The sequence below is a fragment of the Heterocephalus glaber genome, unplaced genomic scaffold (genome assembly GCF_053883595.1).
Source record: "Heterocephalus glaber isolate CG9 unplaced genomic scaffold, H.glaber_assembly_v1.0 deba00001550, whole genome shotgun sequence".
Taxonomy (NCBI): domain Eukaryota; kingdom Metazoa; phylum Chordata; class Mammalia; order Rodentia; family Bathyergidae; genus Heterocephalus; species Heterocephalus glaber.
In genome coordinates, this window is record NW_028258343.1 from 4413628 (window position 1) to 4429630 (window position 16003).

Here is a 16003-nt window from a genome sequence, read left to right on the forward strand (position 1 = left end):
CTTACCCCTCAACACCGACTTGAGGTTGAGCTTGGCCTGGCGGTGCAGGTCCTCCACACATGGGGGTCTTGTGCTGGGCAGGAACACGTTCTCCTGCTGGTGCCATGGGGCCGTGTAGTGGACTGTCCATCGGCTCTCCTCATCTAGGTTGGAAACCGCTAGAGAAAGAAAGAACAGATTCAGATGTCAAATGAGGCTGCACTGGCTCCAAATCTGCTACCTGAAGGTAAGGTCTTAGTGTCTAACACATCCACAGCAAGGAGAAATGGAGCAAGATCTGAGTGAGAGGGCCGGGGATTTAGCTCAGTGGTTCCGCCACCTGCCTCGAAAGCACAAGGACCCGAGTTCAATCCCCGCTACCAAAAAAAAAAAAAAAAGATCTGAGTGAGATTGGACCTTAGACTCATGAGTCTTACCTAACCATGTTCTATCTGATCAGAGAAAGCTGAAACTATCTATCCTCCATACACTGTTTTCACAGAATTGTTTCTGCAGTTGGCTGCTTCCTAGATCTTAGCACTCCCACATGAGACTAACAAGTGATAAAACTGATGGTAGGGCTGGGGATTTAGCTCAGTGGTTCTGCAGCCTACCTCGCAAGCGCAAGGACCTGAGTTTGATCCCTGGTACCAAAAAACTGATGGAGACTTCCAACTCCTACTTAACTCCACCACCACGACAAATAGCAGTTATTCAACAGTAGAAAGCCACTGTATCATTAAACACGAGATTGTCTTGACAGAAACAAACTTCCTACCAGGAGACCAAATCTTTCCCTTCTATACCATTATTTTATGTTCATTAATTAATTAATTAATTTTTGAGACAGGGTCTTGCTTTGTAGTTCAGGCTGGCCTTGAACTTGAGGTGATCCCCCTGCCTCAGCCTCCCAAGTGCTGGGATTATAGGTGTGCGCAACCATGCCCGGTTATAGCATTATTTTAAAACATCACTATTATAAACTCATATAAATCTTTAAAACTTTTGTATAAATATTCAACTTAATACATGGAATGGTATAATAGACATAGAGATCCATATGTGCTATAAAAAGTTCTCTAATTTCTTGCTTTCACAGAATACTTCTGTAATAAAATGTTTTAAATAAATTTTTGTGCAATTGATTTTTTTAGACACAATCCAGGCCCACGGAAGTAACACCGGAAGCGAGGCGTGACTGACAAACGTGATTCTTTGATCGTAGGCCTCCTGTAAAACAGCGCGCCTTTTTCTTTTCATGAGACATTGAAGATGAACTCCTTTCCCTTCATTGCTACGCCCTGGACATAAAGGCCCAGAGTTGGGCGGGTAGATGGACGCCAGCGAGTGGGCCTGCGGCAAAGCTCAGGTGGCGCAGCTGCTGCGCATCGCTGGAGCACAGGGGCGGGCAGCGCGGCACAGCTCAGACATAGATCTCTCTGCCAGCCAATGTCTCCTCCCCACGCGCTGGGTGCGCGGCCACTTTGGCGCATTAGAGGCAGCACTGTCTGCGGCAGCCTTGGCCTTTGAAGCGGCGGCAGCAGCATCAGGCCCTGCTGCGACAACCCCCAGCGGTTAAGCCATGGCCCAGTGAGGATCTGGATGTACACCACAGTAGCTGCTCCAGGGGGAGTACAGGAAGCAATCTTTGTGTTTGCCCACTTGGTAGAGGAACTACAAGGGGTATGCATGTGAGCCAAATTATCAACAGAAGTACCCCAATTCAGTGCAATGTCGCATAAAAATCCGCTTTTACAACTTTGGGGGGAGGTTGAAAGTGAATCATCAGGTGATTCAGCTACTGATGATGACTTGGATCAAGTAAGCCAAAGAAGTTTCGACAGTGAGACGGAACAAGAAATGACAGATAGAGAAGTAGAGAATGAAGGCCTTGATTCAGATGAGGAAGACAAATATTTGACTAGTCAAAATGGTACAACATGGTCACACATACCTAAACGATCCGACGTTAGAAGTAGTTCAGAAAATGTTACTAGGTTCTTTCCAGGGGTGAAACCTGTTGGACAGAATGCCAACACTGCGATTCGGTGTTGGAAATTGTTTGTAACGGATAATATGCTACAAGATGTTGTGAAACATTAGCCACGGCAATTAGACAAGAGAAAGAAATAAAAGGAATAAAAATAGGAAACGAAGAAGTCCAATTGTCATTATTTGCAGATGACATGATACTCTATATAGAAGACCCCAAGAACACCACCAAAAGTCTTCTAGACTTAATAACCAAATTCAGTAGAGTAGCTGGATACAAGGTCAACACACAAAAATGAATAGCTGTCCTCTACACGAACAACAGACTCACTGAGAGAGAAATAGGGCAAACAATTCCCTTCACAATAGCATTCAAAAAACTGAAATACTTAGGAATCAACTTAACAAAAGATATCAAAGACCTCTTCTCTGAAAACTACATAGGACTCTGAAAAGACAGATTGAAGACGATATCAGAAAATGGAAAGACATCCCTTGCTCCTGGGTAGGAAGGATCAACACAGTGAAAATGGCCATACTTCCAAAACTGCTATATAGTTTCAATGCAATCCCAATTGATATCCCAGCAGCATACTTCATGGACCTTGAGAAAACAATCCAAAAATTCATTTGGAACAAGAAGAGACCCAGAATAGCAAAAGCAATTCTAGGTAACAGAGACATGGCAGGGGGTATCAGAACCCCCAACTTGAAATTATACTACAAAGCTACTGTTATAAAAACAGCATGGTACTGGCAAAGAAACAGACCTGAGGACCAGTGGATCAGATTAGAAGATGCAGAAACAAGTCCAGACACACTCAGCCACCTCATCTTTGACAAAGGAGACAAACACCCTCACTGGAGGAAAGATAGCCTCTTTAATAAATGGTGCTGGAAAAATTGGGTTTCAACTTGCCAAAGACTAAAACTAGACCTATATCTGTCACCATGCAGTAAACTAAAATTGAAATGGATTAAAGATCTAAATATTAAAACAGAAATGCCGAACCGGCTGGAACAGAGATTAGGTAGAACTCTTGAAGATATTGGTGTAGGAAAAGATTTTATGAACAAAACCTCAGTTGCCCATGAACTAGCATAAACAATCAAAAAGTGTGATCTCTTCTTAAGAAAAAGCTTCTGCACAGCAAGAGAAACCACCAGCAGTGTGAAGAGACAACCCATAATGTGGGAAAAAATTTTCACCAGCAGTCCCTCAGACAAAGGTCTACTATCTCGAATCTATAAAGAACTTTAAAAAATCAGAGACCTCCCAAATTTGAAGACCCAATCCAAAACTGGGCATCTGAAATGAACAGACATTTCTCACACAAAGAAGTAGAAATGGCAAAGAAACATATGAAAAAATGTTCAACATCACTGGTTATTCGAGAGATCCAAATGAAAACAATGCTGAGATTCCACCTCACTCCAAAAAGAATGGCTGCTATCATGAAATCAACCAATAACAAATGCTGGCGGGGCTGTGGGGAAAGAGGAACCCTGCTCCACTGCTGATGGGAGTGTAGACTAATGCAACCACTGTGGAAATCAGTATGGAGATACCTCAAAGAACTAGGACTGGAAGTCCCATTTGACCTCAGCTATTCCCCTGCAAAGAATTTTAAAAATCATACCACAGTGATATATGTGCATCCATGTTCATAGCAGCACAGTTTGTAAAAGCTAAAGCTTGGAAACAGCCCCAAATGTCCATCAACTGGAGACTGGATTAAGAAAATGTGGAGGTTTTTTATAAAATGGAGTACTATTCAGCCATAGAAAAACCGAGAAATTAGAGACATTTATTGCTAAATGGATGCACATTGAGGCGATACTCTTAAGTGAAATAAATAGGACACACATGTGTAAATACCTAATAGTTTCTCTGCTGTGAGAAACTGAAAGTGTAAATAAGGACTAAAAGGTATAATAGATAATGTGAAATATGAAGAAAAGGGGCAAAGGGGATGGGGAAGTGGGAAGGGTAGGGGAAAGGAAAGAAGGGAATGGAATTAATATGAGAAAGTGAAAAAAGGAAACAAAGTCTTTATAAATAGGGAGGGATGGAGGGGTTGAACGGAGGGCAGGGGAGGGGGGAAAAGTAAGAACCAAGAGAGATTATGTAAAGGTGCAAATTTCCAATGATGAATGTCATTATATTGTATACCTAAAATGTACCAATAGAAGGATACACAGTTAAAAAAAGTAAACAAAAACCACAATCCAATTCAATTCTTTTTCCCAACGTAAGAGCCTAAAACATTAGATGGGAAAATAACAGGCAATCCCGAGATTAAGATAAATCTCTAAAATAATTTCCTTCCATCCCCCTAGTGCTTGAGACCTCTTTATTTCATTTTTCCTGACAACACTACCTTAGCTGGAGTATGCATAAACCCCTAAATGAAGCCCAAAACACCCAGACAAATTCACCAGCAATTTCTAAATACCTTCTACAGATTTGTCACATAACCCAGGCATCAGAGAAACTCGAGAAAGGTAAGAGAAAACTCCAACCCCATGCTGAGGTATTTCTTTGAGATGTCAAGGTTAACTCCTGTAAAATCACCAGACACTGGAACTGTGTGAGTCAGAGGCAAGGCCTGAATCTGACCTATGCCAGACCGTGTCCCAAGAACACTCTTTGCTACAACATAATGTGGCCTTAGAAACAAGCTCATAGGGCCGGGGATTTAGCTCAGTGGTTCCACCACCTGCCTCACAAGTACAAGGTCCCAAGTTCTATCTCCGGTACCAAAAAACAATAACAACCACAACAACAACAACAAAAAAACCCAGAAACAAGCTCATAAACAGACTGTCAATGTACTACAAAAAGACATACCCAGACTACTGGATCTATTTGGACATATTTCAAATTAACAAAACACATCCAATAGCACAGTTACATTACTGTTACAATGATCAAATGAACCAGCTGGTCATGGTGGCACATGCCTCTAATCCTAGCTACTTGGGAGGCTGGGGCAGGAGGATTCCAAGTTTAAGGCCAGCCTGGGCAACTTAGTGAGATTCTGTCTCAGAGTAAAATAATAATAAAAGGGCTAGAGATGTATTTCCCTGGGTTCAATCTCCCCACCCACACACACACACATACTCAAGTCAAATAAACTCATATATGTAAAGCTCTTAGCTTATGAAGTAACTCATGTAAAGCACGGTGTGGAAGGGAGAGTGGACAATATTCTGAAGGAATCCCTAACTTCAAAACCATCACTAAGAAGGAATTGTTTTTCTCAACCTTCTTGTAACCCTAAGCCATAATGTAGCTCTCACCTCAAAAACTACCTTCCTATAGCTACTAAATTTTAAAATCCTATGCATCTTTCATAAAGAGTTCTACCTTCTCTATATATTGCTAAATAGGAAAACAGACATGGAGAACTAGACATCAAGCTAAAAGCAAAAATGCCCTATCTGCTTTCTGCTTACAATGTTTGACAAAAGCAGCATATAAATGAGGGACCTAATGTTTTGTGTAATCTCTTACGGAATAAATGTTTTGCCTGGTGCATACAACTATCCATCTCCATGCGTAAGATCCACAAAGACCTGACTTCGTCCTCACAAATGTTTCAGAATCTAGCACGGTGCCAAACTGACTACAGGTCCCCCAAAGAGTTCCCAGAAGTCATAGCAATGTTCATTACAAGGTGCTAATGTCCACTTGTTTTAAAGATTTAATACCATACTTCATAGATGAAAAATTTAAACGTTCCCCTTTTGCCAATTATAATCAAATCCAGGCAGTGGTATCTGAGTCCGTGTAATCACACCATCAGCCCCAGCGCACAAGTACCAACTGGCTCCTCTCAAAGAGCAGTTGTCTCTTCCCTGGTGTAACTGGCTCTCGCCAGGGCAGATTTTATCAGTCCCTCCAAAGCCAGAAAGGGGGGGGGGGGTCCGCTGGACTTCTTTGTTTCTTTCTCCAAAGCTGCTCCTACCAGAGTCCCCACCCGTGCACCTGGCTCCAGTTTCAGTCATTGATCCAAAAACTAAACTGAAATAAGCCAATAACCACATAAAAACAAAGCCCTGTCACTGTAAAAAATTAGATTCTCAAGGAACGAAGGGCACCTGGATTAGCAAATTGAAACTCACAGTAAGTGCACAATGAAGCCAAGCACAAAAGCACCTGCTTCACAACAATCACTGATCTGTCCAGACAGTCTAACCTTGAGCTCTTAAACCTATAACAGAGAGAGCTGGGGACTTTTACAGAGTCATTCCCACCATAAAGGCTATGGGACAGGCAAAAGGATGAAAAACAATGCCCTGCATATCAAGGGAATCGAGGTAAACACAAAGATTTCCCCTTTCTTTAAAGACTTCTTTTGAGAAGTACAAAAGAAGTGAAGTCACTTAAAATCCCAGCCATAAATAAATAAGACAAGTTAAGATCACATAACCCCATCCTACAGTCACAAAAGGCTGAAGAGTTTGAACAACCTGTCTAGAGTGTTTAACTCAACCCTGTGCCGCCGTTTCACACTCTAATTCCTTTGCTCAAAAAGACAGAGGAGCACATAAAACACACCCAAGCACGCGTGCGCACGCACCCACACACAGACAGTAGGTAGAGGGAGAAAGGGAACTACTTACTTTTCTTCTTAAAAAGTTTAATGAAAGACTTAATCTTTGCATTTATGAACACCACCATTTCTGGAGCGCCCACATAGGGTTTGGAAACTGAAGTCACATTAAAAGCTCAGTCGGGCAGGCAGAGGGGCAAGCTGCGGTCTTCCGCTTGCGTCTAACTTTTCTTCCTCCAGTCTCCCGTCCTTCCCCGTCTACAGGGACTGCTGGAACTCTGAGGTTCAGTTTATTGTCAGGCAGTTACAACCCATTAGCAGTCCTTGAACCTGAAAAACTCCCATGAAACCTAATCTCGAAGGCTGGGAGCAGCCAGTAGCAACAGGCACAGAAAGAGAAAGCCAATCGCGGTCTATTTGCATGACGGCCGCATCAGGCTTTGTGCCTCCACGCTCGTTCATTCCACTTTCTCCTCTCTGGAGTCCGCAAAAACACAGTAGATTTTCCTCTGCGGAAATCAAGATTAAACAAACGTGCTCCCGTTTTCACTAGGCCGCTGTGAACATCCAGGTGGTTTTACAGGAGCCGGCAAGTCTGAGAGCAGTGCCACATTGATCCTGTGACTCTCCTGCTAACTCTGGGTGTACTGGATGTGGGATCTGAACGAACACAGGGGGAAAAAGAACCAAACTATTGTTTGCTGACCACGCCCCCGGGGCCCTGCCTCCCATACCAGAGGAACCTTTATAAGCGGTAAAACTTTAGAATAGAATCTCTAAGGCGCTGGGAGGGACGACTGGGGTGCATTTTTATGCAAATGACAATGGCCAGACTTCTCGCCCTTCTCTGCCAATGACTGTGAACCAGTATTGTGTTCCCAGTGTGATGCCACAACTCTAAAAACATGAACACAACTTCTCCACTCCAAATGAGAAACTAGATAAAGGACCCTAACCATTTTAATCTTCATTCCGAATGTAATTCTCACCTAAGTGCCTATTTTAACAACTGCACAACCGCTCCCCCAGGTAAAAGTCTCACACAAACACTATTCAGGTTACTCTTTTTTTTTTTTTTTTGTACCAGGGATCGAACTCGGGTCCTTGAGCTTGCACAGCAGGCGGCGAAACCACTGAGCTAAATCCCAGGCTATTTAGGTTACTCTTTAACACAAAATGTACTGTATTGAGTTGTTTCTTTTGCTCATTTGAAGCCCATCTCTGAGAGGTGGAGAAACAAACACAAAGGGAGGTATCAGAAATGGGATGTAAGGAAGCACTGGAAAAATATATTCCAGGAGGGACAAAAAAGAGACGAATGCAGCTCAGGAAATATGAAAAGGGACAGAACTCAGCTCACATCTCGCCCCAGCTCCACTTGATGGCAAAACAGTTTTTGAAACAACTTAGACGACCTCTTATTTCATAGCTTCAGGCCAGACTTGTAACTAAATGGAAAAATGTAATAAGCCACTAATTCAAAACATTTAGTTTATAACAAAGGCTCTTAGTCAAAGAATAAAATTTATAGAAGGGGCTCCCTCTAGGGAAAGCTTTGGAATGATGCTTCCTCAAACATTTTATCCCTTCCATCTTAGTTTCTGAACAACAAAAGCAAACAAGAAAACACACAGCCATACATCACAGATTTTCAACTTGTATTCGTTCATCCTTTACATAGCTTCGCTTATAACTAATTACATTGGCAGACGGAAATGGGTAACACCTAAGACAGTAAATCAGATTATGCAGCTGCCTTAAATTAGTGTGCAAAGTTCCCCTTCAGAAAACAAATTTATGGGCAAGGTGGCCTCACCCTGCTCAGTGCATGAGAGACAGGCAGAAACACCCCTATTCACAATCCACAAGTTCTTGAAGTTGTCACTACACACACTTCCAATCGAGAAAAACTCTTCTTTCAAGACAACAACATATGCTTGGTCCTGGACACCATGTAGCTTTTCACGTACACAAAACCACAGCATGTGAACATAAAAACATTAAAAAAGTAAATACTGAGCACCCACTGATGCTACTCTCCATCGGGATACATCCCTGAGGAAAACAGGTGAGATCCCAGCTCTCGCAGAGCTTACATTATTCCACAGTAAACAGAGCTTATATTATTCCATAGTAAACAAATTACATGGTAGATTAGGAGGCTGTAAATCCAATGGGCTAATGAAAGTTGAGCAGGATAGAAGGGGCCTTGGAGTAGGAAGTGGCCAGGTTGCACTGTACTAAATCGAGACAGGGTGGTCCTCTCTGAAATGGTGAGATTGAGTAAAAACTCAAAGGAGGTGATGGCAATGAAACAGAACTCTAACGAACCCTACTGGCTCTCATTCTCAAGAGGAAGGATATGAGGCTGTGAGATACGTTGTTGATCCCCTAGGACTACTTAAAGACATGCTCTTGCCCCTCTTCAATTACAAAGAGTAAAAGAGTCACACATGGAAAGCAGTTTCCTTTCTCACTCAACCTGAAGTCTGATGCTGAGAGGACACAGTTGTAGAAAGGCAGTGCCACTGTATTTCCTCACCCATTAATGCTAGGTGTAGGGCCAGGCAGGGGGCTTCCATCCACCCCGGAAACCTAGGGCACCCCATTCTTGGTGCATTTCCCAAGATGCTCCATAACTGCATTAATCCAGGTAATACACCAAACTAACTATCACATTTATTACCTTGCATACATTATGAAGTAGTGTTTGGGAGAGCTTACTAATCATACAATTTTTCCTGGGCCGGGGATTTAGCTCAGTGGTTTCACCGCCTGCTGCACAAGCGCAAGGACCCGAGTTCGATCCCCAGTACCAAAAAAAAATAGAAAGCCCTTCATAAAATTTCTGCCAATGATATTGTCAATTCTATTTCCTGTGTACAGGAATAAGAACAAGGACTTGTTTTCACCATATAATCTGCATGCCTCTCTGACACACTATTTGGGGCAGTGTCTAGGGTTTTTAGGTTGCTCAGCTCATCGCTGGGAAACTTGATGGTTCAACCTAACGGCGAAGACCCCAGCTCTGCAGCCACCCCACCCAGGTCCCCAGCAACTTCCCAGAGGACAGGGGACCTCTCCACACTCAGCTGTTTGCTCGGCTATATAAGGAAGGCAGTAAGAGGATTTATATCACAAGGTTATCATAAGAACTAGAAGAGTTATTACGGATAAAGTCCTTCGATGATATCTGACATGTGGTAAGAGTGTGCGTTTGTTAGATTGATGAATACGTTCTGAAGAGATAGCTAAACAGCCTTAAGGTTAATAAAAAGCCATGGTTTAATGGAGAGGAATTGGTTTTGCAGACACTGGAACAGTCTGTCTGGTTGTCTCGGAGTTAAATCACCAGCTCCCTGATGATTGCTCTGAACCTACTGCTTCCAGTTTGCACCAACATAGTACCTTTCCTGTCTCCGGCAACTCAAATGCTTATAGCTTTTCTAAAAGATTCTCAGTGGTCACCAGTGAACTTCTGACTAAAAACTTGAGTAGCTTTGTTAGTATAAGGCAGAATAGTCAGCAACTAATGGCCCTTGGGCCAAATCCAGCCAGCCTATTTTCAAGTGGTTGAAAAAAATTACAATAATAATTTTCATGACATGAAAATTCTGTGAAACTCGAATTTCAATGTCCAATCACACAGTTGTAAGGGACACTGTCACACCTGCTGGTTAACACATTGTCTAAGGCTACTTAGGGCCTGTGACAGCAGAGCTGCATGGCTATGGTTGAGACTGTGTGGTCTTCAAAACTGGAACTATTCACTGTCTAAACCTTTCCACAGAAAAGCTGCTGACCACTAGACTCCTCGTTTCTCTCTACTATCTTCCATTTCTCTGTCTTTCAATTTCTATTGCTAAGCAACCTCTACTCAAATTTCACATTACTCAAGTTCAACATGTTTAATTTAAAGCAATTTCCTTTCCCCTGGTTGTGTCAAATGATCTTTCTTATTTCTACTAGAGATACAGTCACAGATAAATTTCATCCCTCTTAAAAATGAGAAAACTGAGATTTAGAAGCTAATACAGATCTAGAGTAAACTGAGGGCCAAAAAGTAAACGGGGATTTAGCTCAGTGGTTCCACTGCCTGTCTCACAAGCGCAAGGTCCTGAGTTCAACCCCTGGTACCAAGAAAAAAAGTAAACTGAGAATCCAGGCATCCAGACTTCTCTCTTATTAGCACATATCAAATTTTGAAAAGACACCTTTAGTTGGTATCATGAAAGTATACTCTCTTATCCAATTCCTTATTAGGACACATAAGTAATAAAAACCTTTATGGTTAAATCATTGTTCTCCAAAAGCACTGTCAAGTATCACAAATATCACTATGCTCTGACATTGCTGGAATAATCTTTGTGGCTTATCCTGGTCCACAATTTTGGAATTCTGTTACCACTACTGTAATGTAGTGCTCTATAATATTTGTACTTTGATTTATTACATTTCAACTTTTCTGCTTACTCTTTCACTGAGATGAAATCTTATTCCTGATCAATGTTTTAAATTTTTCTTCTAGCCTTTACCTTGTCATTCTACTGTTACCTGATTACTTCCCAGCAGTGGGTACATAACATATTAGCAAAGATATAGCAACATATAGAAATAGAGGAATTTTCTGCAAAGTAGGCTATATCCTAAAAATATTACTATTATTGGGAGGGATGGTTAGGACAAGGTCTCAATATGTAATTCAGGCTGGTCTTGAACTCACTATGCAGCCCAGGCTGGCCTCCAACTCCTGGCAATCCTCCTGCCTCAGATTCCCAAGTGCTAGGATTATAGACTTGTGCCACCACACCAGGCTTATATACTAAAAATATTAATGGTAATTGTATTTATGTTCAATCATTAAACAATTTTGTATTGAGTACTTTATTAGCTTCTCTGTGTTAGGCATCTAGGTTAAAATAAAATCAAACGGAGCTGGGAATGTAGCTCACTGGCTGAACATGCTTGCCTAGCATGCATGAGGGCCTGGGTTTGATTCCCAACACAGCAAACAAACAGTGAATCGCACATGGTCAGTGACCCTAGGAAATTCACAGTTCAGTGGGGAAGACACCCAAAGAGATAAAAATGATAACAATGGAGAAATCCTGGGAGAGCGCTACGACCATGGAGTCCCTGGGGGGATGATAAAGGCGTCAGTGCGCCTGGCGCTGTTGTACTGAAATAGACAGAAACTGGGACAAGAGCCACGGTAAGGCTAAAGGGGTGAGAATTTGTGGCCAGTGAGGTGTCTTCTCTATCTCCTTGGGTTTATCAGCCTGTATTTAACAGTCTACATAGGTCGAGCATTCTTACTCTGAAAATTCAAAATTTGAAAGGCTCCAAAATTCAACAACTTTTTGAGCTCCCATGTGAGACTACTAATTAAAAATTCCTCACTGACCTCATGGGACAGGTCACAGTCAAAACACAGGTGCATTAAAAATAGTGCATACAAAAAAAATATCGCATACAATGACCTTCAAGCTCTGTGTATAAAATGGATATGCAATGTAAGTTAATTTTGTGCTCAGACTTGTGTATCCCACCAAGATATAATGTGTATGTACATACTCCAAAATTCTAAAAAAAAGTTTGAAATCCAAGAAACTTCTGCTTACACGCATTTTGGATAAGGGATATTCTACCTGTAATATGTTTTCAGGACCAGAGAAAGTTTTTAAAAACTAGGGGCTGGGCGTGGAACTTAGTGGTAGAGCATGCTTAGCATGCATAAGGCCCTGAGTTTAATACCAAACACCATCACTAAAAAATAAATAAGTAAATAAACCTCAAGGACTCATAAGTGACTGCTGAAATTTAATAGCTTAAGAATAGAGCTATGAGGGCCGGGGATTTAGCTCAGTTGTTTCGCTGTCTGCTGCGCAAGCGCAAGGACCAGAGTTCAATCCCTGGTACCAAAAAAAAAAAAAAAGAATAGAGCTATGGGGAGCATCCAGAAATCCTAGACATGGCCTCTCTCCCCTCACTGTTCTCACCTGCCTGTCCCTATTTACACACAACTGCAGACCTTCTTCCTCTGTCTATTAAACTTAGTTGGGTATTAAAAGTCTTCATTTTGAGTTGAGTAAGATAACACACACCTGTAATCCTAGCTACTTGAGAGGCTCAGGCAGGACAATTGCAAGTTCAAGGTCAGCCTGGGCAACTTGGCAAGACCCTATCTCCAAAAAATAAAAAATATGGGTTCAATCCCCAGTACTGCCCCCCACCCTAAATTTGTTTTTTCATTTTGAGTTCAAAGACTTTTACATTGTTAAACAATACTGAGTGAAAAGGAACATTTTCAAATACAGTACACATGCAGAAATGAGCCATGGTTATGTTGCAAAATATATATATATATATATATATATATATATACACATACACATTTTGAATCCTTGATCAATTGAAAATGGAATATATAATCAGTAAAGATTAGTATGCTCCTGTAAATTGGAGGAGGAAAAAGAAGGAAAAATCAGACATAACAGTGGTCTGATCTGAGTTGTGTACTAAATGATTAGACTCTACATTTCTGAGAGGAACTTTTACTCTTTTTGTTTTGTTTTGTTTTGTTTTTGGTACCAGGGATCGAACTCGGGTCCTTGCACCTGCACAGCCGGCGGCGAAACCACTGAGCTAAATCCCCGGCCCTTTAACTCTTTAAATGGAAAAATTCCACAGCCTAACTTTATCAATAAATGGTGCCTTTACTGCTTATCACTGTAATTTGTTTTAAGCTATTTTTAAAAATCAATTTTAACATCTAAAATAGAAGACTAGACATGACTCATTTAGATTTACTTGTCCTTAAGTACGGTTAAACTAATTTTTAAACCCTTAGACACATTCATTCACTCTTATTCATTCATTCTTGAGCTTTTCAGCCTAACTGGGGGTGCTGGAAAATATCACACAATACAAGCTTTCTGAGTCAATAAAATATAATGTATATATTCGGTAGTAAGAGATTATAGGAACTGCTAAAATTACCATCATTTACTTAAAACATATGGGGTATGTTTCAAGTGTAACATTGTAGAGATACTGTCCACCAAACACACGCATCTGATGACCTGGTCATGAAGAATTAACTTCTCCATGAATGAAGTTATTTCACAAAAATCACCAGTATTCCAGAACTTCATTAGTACAATGATCTGTTCTTTCTTCTGCCTCTGAATTAATTTTTAATGATGGGTCGTAGGACATATTGCAAAGGACAAATGGAAATCTCACCTCATCAGCACAGGGTGGGTGGTTGGGGGCAGACACACATGGTCGTGTATCAATTCCTGAGAAGCAACTTGATCTGGCATCCACTGACAGTTCATTTTGATGCTGAGAAACACCCTTCACTGGGCATGTGTTGATGCTAAAGGCTTTTGCTGAGGATCCTAGTTAATAATTTAATCCAATACCACTGCTGCCATCTGTTCTGTCCATTTCAAAACATCTGCTATCACCGTGGCTAGTTTAGTCAAGCCACAATATTCATGTGACAAATGTTGAACAAATGAAATGCAGACTGAAAACATGCTATAAAAGAAGAAAGAAAGAAACCCTAATCAGAAGTCCAAAGGACAAAGGGAGCCCTGCTGACACAACAGTCAAAGCCCAGCCTGTAGGAAGGGCACAGTGTCCCCAGTGCAAGGGGACCATGCAGCCACTGTCAGGGATGACAGAGTGGGGTGGGGCCACCAGGAGAGCTCTGACAAGGGGCTGGGCCTCAAGGCTGGAAGTAATGTAAATAAGATAGATGATGGGAGGCCAAAAAAGGCAGCTTTCAAGGTTCTTAGAAAGCAAAGAGGTGAAGAGAGTTGTAAGAAAAACCCAATCTGCTCCTTCTACTTCACCAGCATTAATGTGCAGGAGACCCAGGGCTGCTCAGCATCTGAGCTCAGGCTCCCTCTGATGCTGCAGTTTCCAACACAGTTCTCCACCTGCAGCTTGCAGGGGCAGGGGCCATGAAGAGGGACTTTCACCTCTATCTGTCCAAGCTCTGCACATCCTCCTGTAGGCTTGACCCATGACCTACCCCCCACGCTCTATTCCTTTGTCAAATTACAGTTGTTAACTTTGCTTAAGAGCCACTGCTTGATGCGGGTTTCGTAACTCTTTATTTAAAACTGAGTTATCTTATTTCAAGGTTAACCGCTTCAAAAGCAAACTGTGCCTGTCTTGCAGAAAGAGAATGAATCATTTCATTAACTGTAAGCCTCTTATACTTGAGTCAATTATGCTTCATGATGTTGTACAGCGCTAATCCATTCACCTGAGTAGGACTGATTCAACTAATTCCTCTACAAAGCCTCTGTGAGGTACAGAAAGGCTCATTTCGGGACAGAAATAATGTGTATCAGTAGCGCTACATTTCAAAATGCTCAGTTGTAAAGTTAACTCATTTTACATTGTGAATGCCTAGGAAGGGTCTATATCATCTTAGAAATAGAATAACTTTTAATTAATGTAAAATTAGAATATATTTTCTATGTTAAATTCAATATAACCATATACTCTTAGAATAAAATTAACCTAAGGGAAATGAAACTTAAAATTGAAAAGAAAAAAAACAGATGCAACTTTTCCTCTGAATCTTTAGGGATGAAAAGGAAGACCTCATGGTGGAGTGAAAGCCAAAGGCTGATGTGACGACCCCGCAGATCTAATTTGGAAGAGTCATGTGATTAGCCAAAGCGCTGAGCTCACCTGCATCTTTAAAATTGGATATTAAGGACCTACTTGATGGATGGTGTTACCAAACGTATGAGGAATACACACTTTAGAAGAATTTTCTATGTGGGAAAAAACGAGTAGCAAAAGAAGGCTCCTCCATAAAGACTGCAGGGTGGGGCAGGGCGGTAATGACAAAGTAGGGTGTCACCTTCGGGGCTGAGGGGACACCGAGACATCCACGAAGCCTAAGGTTCACCTGCAGAATGACACTGAGACAAAGTAAGATGGGTCACTTAGCCCCGCCAGTGACTGGATGCCATATTTATAGTAAAAGTCTCCGACTGTATTAGGTTTTCTGGTAATGGTAAAGGTTAATCTAGGGAAGGCTCAACATGCTTATCTGATTAGTGTCATTTAAAAAAAATTATATTTATATTTTTTTAAATTACTGAAGACAGCTGAATTGTTCAAACAGTGAAAGCACAGCTCCTTACTAAGCGTGAGCACTAGGACGGCTGTGTAATTATGCTGGAGGTGAGCCTGGTGAGCCAGCCGTGTAAGGAAGGTCAGCCGGGGAAAGTGATAGTTGGAATTCATCTAGACAGCACAGAATTTTGATTTCCAAAAGCTGGTCAGAGACTTTTTAAGTTAGTGAGACCCTGCATAAACTCAATTTTTCATATTCTTTCAGATTTTCCTTTGCAATTCAGAAAGGTAGGTCTATTTTTAATGGGTAAACAACAAGCCAATCATGGTGGTGCGTGCCTGTATTTGCAGCACTTGGGAGCGGA

General features: G+C 41.5%; 1 protein-coding gene across 9 annotated transcripts in view; it reads right to left on the reverse strand.

Annotated features, from left to right (window-relative positions):
- Nhsl1 (NHS like 1) overlaps window positions 1-16003 on the reverse strand; it is a 226747-nt gene that overhangs the window by 62541 nt on the left and 148203 nt on the right. For 7 of the 9 annotated variants that reach the window (XM_087190235.1, XM_087190237.1, XM_004846070.4 and 4 more), the window contains one exon: window positions 6-158. In XM_087190235.1, the coding sequence (XP_087046361.1) occupies window positions 6-158 (153 nt within the window). Of the gene's footprint in view, window positions 1-5; window positions 159-4427; window positions 6551-6600; window positions 8595-16003 lie in introns of those variants that run through there. The other 2 variants (XM_004846073.4, XM_021259351.2) reach the window with 2 other exon arrangements.